At 32.1% G+C, this 12,201-nt stretch overlaps 1 protein-coding gene across 1 annotated transcript in view; it reads right to left on the bottom strand.

Annotated features, from left to right (window-relative positions):
- The window catches only part of lrmp (lymphoid-restricted membrane protein), a 167,561-nt gene that overhangs the window by 49,270 nt on the left and 106,090 nt on the right, over window positions 1–12,201 (bottom strand). The window contains exon 24 of the mRNA XM_061984670.1: window positions 7,630–7,814. Coding sequence (XP_061840654.1) covers window positions 7,630–7,814 — 185 coding nt within the window. The remainder of the gene's footprint in view (window positions 1–7,629; window positions 7,815–12,201) is intronic.

Raw genomic sequence — 12,201 nt, 5'->3', positions numbered from 1 at the left:
AACCCAAAAAAAACCATATCGGTCCTTGACTACTAATAATCAGTATCAACCCTAAAAAAACATATCGGTCTTTGACTACTAATAATCAGTATCAACCCTAAAAAAAACATATCGGTCCTTGACCACTAATAGTCAGTATCAACCCTGAAAAAAACATCGGTCCTTGACTACTAATAATCAGTATCAACCCTAAAAAGAACATATCGGTCCTTGACTACTAATAATCGGTATCAACCCTAAAAAAACATATCAGTCCTTGACTACTAATAATCGGTATCAACCCTGAAAAGAACATATCGGTCCTTGACTACTAATAATCGGTATCAACCCTAAAAAAAACATAGTCCTTGACTACTAATAATCGGTATCAACCCTGAAAAGAACATATCGGTCCTTGACTACTAATAATCAGTATCAACCCTGAAAAAAACATATCGGTTTTACCTTGAAAATATTTTTTTCCCTTGAAAATCTACTTTTACCTTGAAAATATTTTTTTCCCTTGAAAATCAACTTTTTCCTTGAAAATAACTTTTTACCTTGAAAGTCATTTTTTTGTCTTGAAAATCAACTTTACCTTGAAAATCATTTTGTCTTGAAAATCAACTTTTACCTTGAAAATAATTTTTTTCCTTGAGAATCAACTTTTACCTTGAAAATCTTTTTTTTTTTTTGAGAATCAACTTTTACCTTGAAAATATTTTTTTTCCTTGAAAATCAACTTTTACCTTGAAAATTGTTTTTTTCCTTGAAAATCAACTTTTACCTTGAAAATCATTTTTTGTCTTTAAAATCAACTTTTACCTTGAAAATCTTTTTTTTCCCCTTGAAAATCAACTTTTACCTTGAAAATCAACTTTTCCCTTGAAAATCTACTTTTACCTTGAAAATATTTTTTTTCCTTGAAAATCAACTTTTACCTTGAAAATCATTTTTTTGTTTTGAAAATCAACTTTACCTTGAAAATCATTTTGTCTTGACAATAAACTTTTACCTTGAAAATATTTTTTTCTTGAAAATCAACTTTTACCTTGAAAAAAAATGTTTTTCCTTGAAAATCAACTTTTCAGGAGCAAGGGTGAAGTGTCTTGCTCAAGGACACAACGGACATGACTAGGATGGTAGAAGGTGGGGATTGAACCAGGAACCCTCAGATTGCTGGCACGGCCACTCAACTTGAATAATAATAAAAATAATCGGTATCAACCCTGAAAAAAACATATCGGTCCTTGACTACTAATAATCAGTATCAACCCTGAAAAAAACATATCGGTCCTTGACTACTAATAATCAGTATCAACCCTAAAAAAACATATCGGTCTTTGACTACTAATAATCAGTATCAACCCTAAAAAAAACATATCGGTCCTTGACTACTAATAATCACTATCAACCCTAAAAAAAACATATCGGTCTTTGACTACTAATAATCAGTATCAACCCTAAAAAAAACATATCGGTCCTTGACCACTAATAATCAGTATCAACCCTGAAAAGAACATTTCGGCCCTTGACTACTAATCATCTCTATCAACCCTGAAAAAAACATATCGGTCCTTGACTACCAATAATCAGTATCAACCCTGAAAAGAACATTTCGGCCCTTGACTACTAATCATCTCTATCAACCATGAAAAAAACATATCGGTCCTTGACTACTAATAATCAGTATCAACCCTGAAAAAAACATATCGGTCCTTGACTACTAATAATCGGTATCAACCCAAAAAAAACCATATCGGTCCTTGACTACTAATAATCAGTATCAACCCTAAAAAAACATATCGGTCTTTGACTACTAATAATCAGTATCAACCCTAAAAAAAACATATCGGTCCTTGACCACTAATAGTCAGTATCAACCCTGAAAAAAACATCGGTCCTTGACTACTAATAATCAGTATCAACCCTAAAAAGAACATATCGGTCCTTGACTACTAATAATCGGTATCAACCCTAAAAAAACATATCAGTCCTTGACTACTAATAATCGGTATCAACCCTGAAAAGAACATATCGGTCCTTGACTACTAATAATCGGTATCAACCCTAAAAAAAACATAGTCCTTGACTACTAATAATCGGTATCAACCCTGAAAAGAACATATCGGTCCTTGACTACTAATAATCAGTATCAACCCTGAAAAAAACATATCGGTTTTACCTTGAAAATATTTTTTTCCCTTGAAAATCTACTTTTACCTTGAAAATATTTTTTTCCCTTGAAAATCAACTTTTTCCTTGAAAATAACTTTTTACCTTGAAAGTCATTTTTTTGTCTTGAAAATCAACTTTACCTTGAAAATCATTTTGTCTTGAAAATCAACTTTTACCTTGAAAATAATTTTTTTCCTTGAGAATCAACTTTTACCTTGAAAATCTTTTTTTTTTTTTGAGAATCAACTTTTACCTTGAAAATATTTTTTTTCCTTGAAAATCAACTTTTACCTTGAAAATTGTTTTTTTCCTTGAAAATCAACTTTTACCTTGAAAATCATTTTTTGTCTTTAAAATCAACTTTTACCTTGAAAATCTTTTTTTTCCCTTGAAAATCTACTTTTACCTTGAAAATCAACTTTTCCCTTGAAAATCTACTTTTACCTTGAAAATATTTTTTTTCCTTGAAAATCAACTTTTACCTTGAAAATCATTTTTTTGTTTTGAAAATCAACTTTACCTTGAAAATCATTTTGTCTTGACAATAAACTTTTACCTTGAAAATATTTTTTTCTTGAAAATCAACTTTTACCTTGAAAAAAAATGTTTTTCCTTGAAAATCAACTTTTCAGGAGCAAGGGTGAAGTGTCTTGCTCAAGGACACAACGGACATGACTAGGATGGTAGAAGGTGGGGATTGAACCAGGAACCCTCAGATTGCTGGCACGGCCACTCAACTTGAATAATAATAAAAATAATCGGTATCAACCCTGAAAAAAACATATCGGTCCTTGACTACTAATAATCAGTATCAACCCTGAAAAAAACATATCGGTCCTTGACTACTAATAATCAGTATCAACCCTAAAAAAACATATCGGTCTTTGACTACTAATAATCAGTATCAACCCTAAAAAAAACATATCGGTCCTTGACTACTAATAATCACTATCAACCCTAAAAAAAACATATCGGTCTTTGACTACTAATAATCAGTATCAACCCTAAAAAAAACATATCGGTCCTTGACTACTAATAATCAGTATCAACCCTGAAAAGAACATTTCGGTCCTTCACTACTAATCATCTCTATCAACCCTGAAAAAAACATATCGGTCCTTGACTACTAATAATCAGTATCAACCCTGAAAAAAACATATCGGTCCTTGACTACTAATCATCTCTATCAACCCTGAAAAAAACATATAAGTCCGTGACTACTAATAATCGGTATCAACCCTGAAAAGAACATTTCGGCCCTTGACTACTAATCATCTCTATCAACCCTAAAAAAAACATATCGGTCCTTGACTACTAATAATCAGTATCAACCCTGAAAAAAACATATCGGTCCTTGACTACTAATAATCGGTATCAACCCAAAAAAAACCATATCGGTCCTTGACTACTAATAATCAGTATCAACCCTAAAAAAACATATCGGTCTTTGACTACTAATAATCAGTATCAACCCTAAAAAAAACATATCGGTCCTTGACCACTAATAGTCAGTATCAACCCTGAAAAAAACATATCGGTCCTTGACTACTAATAATCAGTATCAACCCTAAAAAGAACATATCGGTCCTTGACTACTAATAATCGGTATCAACCCTAAAAAAACATATCAGTCCTTGACTACTAATAATCGGTATCAACCCTGAAAAGAACATATCGGTCCTTGACTACTAATAATCGGTATCAACCCTAAAAAAAACATAGTCCTTGACTACTAATAATCGGTATCAACCCTGAAAAGAACATATCGGTCCTTGACTACTAATAATCAGTATCAACCCTGAAAAAAACATATCGGTTTTACCTTGAAAATATTTTTTTCCCTTGAAAATCTACTTTTACCTTGAAAATATTTTTTTCCCTTGAAAATCAACTTTTTCCTTGAAAATAACTTTTTACCTTGAAAGTCATTTTTTTGTCTTGAAAATCAACTTTACCTTGAAAATCATTTTGTCTTGAAAATCAACTTTTACCTTGAAAATAATTTTTTTCCTTGAGAATCAACTTTTACCTTGAAAATCTTTTTTTTTTTTGAGAATCAACTTTTACCTTGAAAATATTTTTTTTCCTTGAAAATCAACTTTTACCTTGAAAATTGTTTTTTTCCTTGAAAATCAACTTTTACCTTGAAAATCATTTTTTGTCTTTAAAATCAACCTTTACCTTGAAAATCTTTTTTTTTCCCTTGAAAATCAACTTTTACCTTGAAAATCAACTTTTCCCTTGAAAATCTACTTTTACCTTGAAAATATTTTTTTTCCTTGAAAATCAACTTTTACCTTGAAAATCATTTTTTTGTTTTGAAAATCAACTTTACCTTGAAAATCATTTTGTCTTGACAATAAACTTTTACCTTGAAAATATTTTTTTCTTGAAAATCAACTTTTACCTTGAAAAAAAATGTTTTTCCTTGAAAATCAACTTTTCAGGAGCAAGGGTGAAGTGTCTTGCTCAAGGACACAACGGACATGACTAGGATGGTAGAAGGTGGGGATTGAACCAGGAACCCTCAGATTGCTGGCACGGCCACTCAACTTGAATAATAATAAAAATAATCGGTATCAACCCTGAAAAAAACATATCGGTCCTTGACTACTAATAATCAGTATCAACCCTGAAAAAAACATATCGGTCCTTGACTACTAATAATCAGTATCAACCCTAAAAAAACATATCGGTCTTTGACTACTAATAATCAGTATCAACCCTAAAAAAAACATATCGGTCCTTGACTACTAATAATCACTATCAACCCTAAAAAAAACATATCGGTCTTTGACTACTAATAATCAGTATCAACCCTAAAAAAAACATATCGGTCCTTGACTACTAATAATCAGTATCAACCCTGAAAAGAACATTTCGGTCCTTCACTACTAATCATCTCTATCAACCCTGAAAAAAACATATCGGTCCTTGACTACTAATAATCAGTATCAACCCTGAAAAAAACATATCGGTCCTTGACTACTAATCATCTCTATCAACCCTGAAAAAAACATATAAGTCCGTGACTACTAATAATCGGTATCAACCCTGAAAAGAACATTTCGGCCCTTGACTACTAATCATCTCTATCAACCCTAAAAAAAACATATCGGTCCTTGACTACTAATAATCAGTATCAACCCTAAAAAAAACATATCGGCCTTGACTACTGATAATCAGTATCAACCCTGAAAAAAACATATCGGTCCTTGACTACTAATAATCAGTACCAACCCTAAAAAAACATATCAGTAGGTGACTACTAATAATCAGTATCAACCCTAAAAAAAAACATATCAGTCCGTGAGTACTGATAATCAGTATCAACCCTGAAAAAAACATATCGGTCCTTGACTACTAATAATCAGTATCAACCCTAAAAAAAACATATCGGTCCTTGACTACTAATCAGAGGTGGGACCAAGTCATTGTTTTGCAAGTCACAAGTAAGTCTCAAGTCTTTGCCCTCAAGTCCGAGTCAAGTCCCGAGTCAAGACAGGCAAGCCCCGAGTCAAGTCCAAAGTCAAGACTGGAAAGTCTCAAGTCAAGTCCTAAGTCCTGCATTTTGAGTTTCGAGTCCTTTCAAGTCCTTTTAACCACAGACTAATATATTAACACAGATTGTGTATGCTTTTCAAACGCTGTATTTATTTATTAAAACAAGTGCATTTTAAATTGCAGGAAAGAAAATTGTGCTGACATTGCACTTATAATAGCACTATTAACCAGTCATTTTAAACATTAACTCATTCCTTTACAGAACAAACACATTGAAAAATAAAGTGCAAATGTACTTATTTGTACAAAAGTGTTAACATTGAAAAAACATGACATATACGTGAACATAACAAAAAAGTTGTACTTTTTATATGTCAGGGCCCTATGCTGCATTGCATTTGCAAAAGACCAAATTAGCCAAGAGTCTGTCAGTCATTTGTGCACGATGGGGGCGTAGTATGATGCCACCATGGCTGAAAACTCGCTCCACTGGAGCACTGGAGGCAGGCACTGCCAAGACTCTCATGGCCACTCGGAACAGTGAAGGAAGAGTCTTCATGTTCAATGCCCAGAACAAAAGGGGGGAGAGAGTTGTTTTGGGTTGGTGCACTACTTGTAAGTGTATCTTGTGTTTTTTATGTTGATTTAATTAAAAAAAGAAAGAAAAAAAAATTATTTCTTGTGCGGCCCGATACCAATCGATCCACGGACCAGTACCGGGCCGCGGCCCGGTGGTTGGGGACCACTGAGGTAAACAACCAACAGTATGTCAGAAAGCTAGCTAAAACGGTACACATATTCATAATATAGTATACATTTTAACTGACCTTTATTTTACTATTTTTGTCTTTTTTTAGGTGGCTAAAATACGCTGTGCTGCTGACCGCCGTCTAACGTTACGTGTGATATATTGACTAACGTAACCCTGCTTAAAAAAAAATCACTAAACAAAAAGTATGAATAAGGTAGTGAACTGCAACAGATTCCCGTGTTTGCAATAACGTTATAACGTTAGCAGTGAGTTTACAGCCTCACTGATTTAACTACACAGCAAATAAAAGTCACGTTACTTAGCCAATAAACGTTATCTTACATTCAAAACTTACCGTTCTTTGTGCAACTTCAAATGCCGGACGAAGTTGGAAGTTGTTGCCTCTCCATCAGTAATTTTCGAACCGCATGTGTTGCATACTGCAAACCGTTTTGTGTTGACCACCTCGTAATTTTTATACCCAAACAAAATTATTTTAGGTATCATTTTTTGTTCACTGGCGTGTGGTTTGGACATGTCTTCTTCGTTGGTTGTCCTGCAATTTGATTGGATGAATGCTGTGTGATGAAAACAAAGTAGATCTAATTTGATTGGCTGTTGTACTGAGACCACACCAGCTGACACACGCAACGCTGATAGACAAGTACACAATGAAAAATACGGAGCGCTCCCGAATAACTTTTTCATCTTTGGGTTTTGGGGAAAGTAGCAAGTCATGTCAAGTCATGTCAATTCAAAAGGCTCAAGTCCAAGTGAAGTCACAAGTCATTGATGTTAAAGTCTAAGTCGAGTTGCAAGTCTTTTTACATTTTGTCAAGTCGAGTCTAAAGTCATCAAATTCATGACTCGAGTCTGACTCGAGTCCAAGTCATGTGACTCGAGTCCACACCTCTGCTACTAATGATTGGTATCAACCCTGAAAAGAACATTTCGGCCATTGACTACTAATCATCTCTATCAACCCTGAAAAAAACATATCAGTCCTTGACTACTAATAATCAGTATCAACCCTAAAAAAAACATATCGGTCCTTGACTACTAATGATCGGTATCAACCCTGAAAAGAACATTTCGGCCCTTGACTACTAATCATCTCTATCAACCCTGAAAGAAACATATCGGTCCTTGACTACTGATAATCGCTTTTAACCCTTAGAAAACCTGTATCGGTGGACCTTTGAAGGAAAGTCACTCACGTGTGCTCTGCTGCTGACGTGGAGGTCAAGTGGTCCGTTGTCAGGCTCTGAAAAAGCATCAGATTAAAAGCACAGGTGACATGCAGGTAAGCGCACCTGTCCCACGGCAGTGCAACATCATCTGAGCTCCACAGTGTGTGGAAGATTCTTACATAAGCTGCACTTTCATAAAGTGTGTGTGTGTGTGTGTGTGTGTGTGTGTGTGTGTGTGTGTGCCAAGAGAACTGGCAAACACTGGCACAGTGATGATGGTGGAGGAGGACTTACTGCCTGTGTGTGTGTGTGTGTCAACATTCTCACCATGGAGCAAGGTGAGTGCAGCAATAGGACGTTGTGTAACCACACTCACACACACACACACAATATCTAAGGGGGCTGGAAACAATAAAGGTTGATCCACTAACAATACCAGCTGGCAAACAATCATCTCTTGTCCATGTTATTGTTGACTTAAGTGGACACAGCTCAGGTGAGACAGCACCAATTAGAGACTAACTTAATGAATAATGACATCATTAAGATCCAGGTAGGGGGAGGTGGTCAACAACCACATTTATATTCATCATGTGCTTTGACATGCAATTAAGTGGTCGTTTGTGTCAAATATATTTTTATGAAACACCCCCCCCCCCCAAAAAAAACCTCAAAGGCTTCGCTACACATCTTCAAATAAAAAGGAGCTCTGCCAGCTAGCTGTAAGTATGAACATTTTGTTTTATATGCTAACCAAGCGTGATGTTACTGTTTAAGCGCGCATTGCTATGTTAGTGTTTAACGATAATTAACTCTGAATGAGTCAATTAGTATTATCATTTTTATATATAATAATAATAACAATAATATATAATACATCATTTTTGGTCTTGAAAATCAACTTTTACCTTGAAAATCATTTTTTGTCTTGAAAATCAACTTTGACCTTGAAATAATTTTTTTCCTTGAAAATCAACTTTTACCTTGAAAATCAACTTTTACCTTGAAAATATTTTTTTTTCTTGAAAATCAACTTTACCTTGAAAATCATTTTGTCTTGAAAATCAACTTTTACCTTGAAAATAATATTTTTTCCTTGAAAATAATATTTTTTCCTTGAAAATCAACTTTTACCTTGAAAATCAACTTTTACCTTGAAAATAATTTTTTTCCTTGAAAATCAACTTTTACCTTGAAATTTTTTTTTCTTTGAAAATCAACTTTTACCTTGAAATTTTTTTTTCCTTGAAAATCAACTTTTACCTTGAAAATATTTTTTTTTCTTGAAAATCAACTTTACCTTGAAAATCATTTAAACTTGAAAATCAACTTTTACCTTGAAAATATTTTTTCCTTGAAAATAATATTTTTTCCTTGAAAATCAACTTTTACCTTGAAAATCAACTTTTACCTTGAAAATAATTTTTTTCCTTGAAAATCAACTTTTACCTTGAAATTTTTTTTTCTTTGAAAATCAACTTTTACCTTGAAATTTTTTTTCCTTGAAAATCAACTTTTACCTTGAAATCAAATTTTTCCTTGAAAATCAACTTTTACCTTGAAAATCATTTTTTTCCTTGAAAATCAACTTTTACCTTGAAATTTTTTTTTTCTTTGAAAATCAACTTTTACCTTGAAATTTTTTTTCCTTGAAAATCAACTTTTACCTTAAAATCAAATTTTTCCTTGAAAATCAACTTTTACCTTGAAAATAATTTTTTTGTCTTGAAAAATCAACTTTTACCTTGAAAATATATTTTTTTTCCTTGAAAATCAACTTTTACCTTGAAAATAATTTTTTTACTTAAAAATCAAATTTTACCTTGAAAATCAACTTTTACCTTGAAAATTAATTTTTTCCTTGAAAATCAACTTTTACCTTGAAAATCAACTTTTCCTTTAAAATTAACTTTTACCTTGAAAATCTACTTTTCCTTGAAAATTAACTTTTACCTTGAAAATATTTTTTTCCCTTGAAAATCAACTTTTACCTTGAAAATATTTTTTTTCTTGAAAATCAACTTTACCTTGAAAATCATTTTGTCTTGAAAATCAACTTTTACATTGAAAATAATATTTTTTCCTTGAAAATCAACTTTTACCTTGAAAATATTTTTTTGTCTTGAAAATCAACTTTTACCTTGAAGAATTTTTTTTTCCTTGAAAATCCTTTTTTTCTTTGAAAATCAACTTCTACCTTGAAAATCAACTTTTACTTTGAAAATCAACTTTGACCTTGAAAATCAACTTTTACTTTGAAAATCAACTTTGACCTTAAAATATTTTTTTACCTTGAAAATCAACTTTTACCTTGAAAATCATTTTCCATCCATCCATCCATTTTCTACCGCTTATTCCCTTCGGGGTCGCGGGGGGCGCCGGAGCCTATCTCAGGTACAATCGGGCGGAAGGCGGGGTACACCCTGGACAAGTCGCCACCTCATCGCAGGGCCAACACAGATAGACAGACAACATTCACACTCACATTCACACACTAGGGCCCATTTAGTGTTGCCAATCAACCTATCCCCAGGTGCATGTCTTTGGAGGTGGGAAGGGCCTATCCCCAGGTGCATGTCTTTGGAGGTAGGAGGGGCCTATCCCCAGGTGCAAGTCTTTGGAGGTGGGAGGGGCCTATCCCCAGGTGCATGTCTTTGGGGGTGGGAGGAAGCCGGAGTAGAACCCACGCAGTCACGGGAGAACATGCAAACTCCATACAGAAAGATCCCGAGGCCGGGATTGAACTCAGGACCTTCGTATTGTGAGGCAGACGCACTAACCCCTCTTCCACCGTGCTTTTACCTTGGAAATAATTTTTTTCCCTTGAAAATCAACTTTTACCTTGAAAATCATTGTCTTGAAAATCAACTTTTACCTTGAAAATATTTTTTTTGTCTTGAAAATCAACTTTTACCTTGAAAATCATTGTCTTGAAAATCAACTTTTACCTTGAAAATATTTTTTTTGTCTTGAAAATCAACTTTTACCTTGAAAATAATTTTTTTCCTTGGAAATCAACTTTTACCTTGAAAATCATTGTTTTCCTTGAAAATCAACTTTTACCTTGAAAATCATTTTTTTTGGAAAAAATGTTTGTCTTGAAAATCAACTTTTACCTTGAAAATCATTTTATGTCTTGAAAATCAACTTTTACCTTGAAAATCTTTTTTTTCTTTCTTGAGAATCAACTTTTACCTTGAAAATATTTTTTTTTCCTTGAAAATCAACTTTTACCTTGAAAATATTTTTTGTCTTGAAAATCAATTTTACCTTGAAAATCATTTTTTTGTCTTGAAAATCAATTTTACCTTGAAAATCATTTTGTACCTTGAAAATCAAATTTACCTTGAAAATCATTTTATACCTTGAAAATCAACTTTTACCTTGAAAATATTTTTTTCCTTGAAAATCAACTTTTACCTTGAAAATAATTTTTTTCCTTGAGAATCAACTTTTACCTTGAAAATCTTTTTTTTTCTTGAGAATCAACTTTTACCTTGAAAATCATTGTCTTGAAAATCAACTTTTACCTTGAAAATATTTTTTTTGTCTTGAAAATCAACTTTTACCTTGAAAATCATTTTTTTTGGAAAAAATGTTTGTCTTGAAAATCAACTTTTACCCTGGAAATCATTTTTTGTCTTGAAAATCAACTTTTACCTTGGAAATAATTTTTTGTCTTGAAAATCAACTCTTACCTTGAAAATCATTTTTTGTCTTGAAAATCAACTTTTACCTTGAAAATAATTTTTTTCCTTGAAAATCATTTTTTTCCTTGAAAATCATTTTTTTTCTAGAAAATCAACTTTTACCTTGGAAATAATTTTTTTCTTGAAAATCAACTTTTACCTTGAAAATCAACTTTTACCTTGAAAATCATTTTTTGTCTTGAAAATCAACTTTTCCCTTGAAAATATTTTTTTCCTTGAAAATCAACTTTTACCTTGAAAATATTTTTTCGTCTTGAAAATCAACTTTTACCTTGAAAATATTTATTTTCCTTGAAAATCAACTTTTACCTTGAAAATATTTTTTCGTCTTGAAAATCAACTTTTACCTTGAAAATAATTTTTACTTTGAAAATCAACTTTTACTTTGAAAATCAACTTTTACCTTGAAAATCATTTTTTCCTTGAAAATCAACTTTTACCTTGAAAACAATTTTTCCCTTGAAAATCAACTTTTACCTTGAAAATCAACTTTTACCTTGAAAATCTTTTTTTCCATAGAAAATCAACTTTTACCTTGAAAATAATTTTTTTCCTTGAAAATCAACTTTTACCTTGAAAATAATTTTTTTGTTTTGAAAATCTTTTTTTACCTTGAAAATCTTTTTTTCCCCTTGAAAATCAACTTTTAACTTGAAAATCATTTTTTTCCTTGAAAATCAACTTTTACCTTGAAAATATTTTTTTCCCTTGAAAATCAACTTTTACCTTGAAAATAATTTTTTCCCTTGAAAACCAACTTTTACCTTTAAAATATTTTTTTGTTTTGAAAATCTTTTTTTACCTTGAAAATCTTTTTTTTCCTTGAAAATCAACTTTTAACTTGAAAATCTTTTTTTTCCTTGAAAATCAACTTTTACCTTGAAAATCT

The sequence above is a fragment of the Nerophis lumbriciformis genome, linkage group LG25, assembly GCF_033978685.3.
Source record: "Nerophis lumbriciformis linkage group LG25, RoL_Nlum_v2.1, whole genome shotgun sequence".
NCBI lineage: Eukaryota > Metazoa > Chordata > Actinopteri > Syngnathiformes > Syngnathidae > Nerophis > Nerophis lumbriciformis.
The sequence above is the reverse complement of the archived record's forward strand: the minus strand, read 5'-3'. Positions and strand labels throughout refer to the sequence as shown.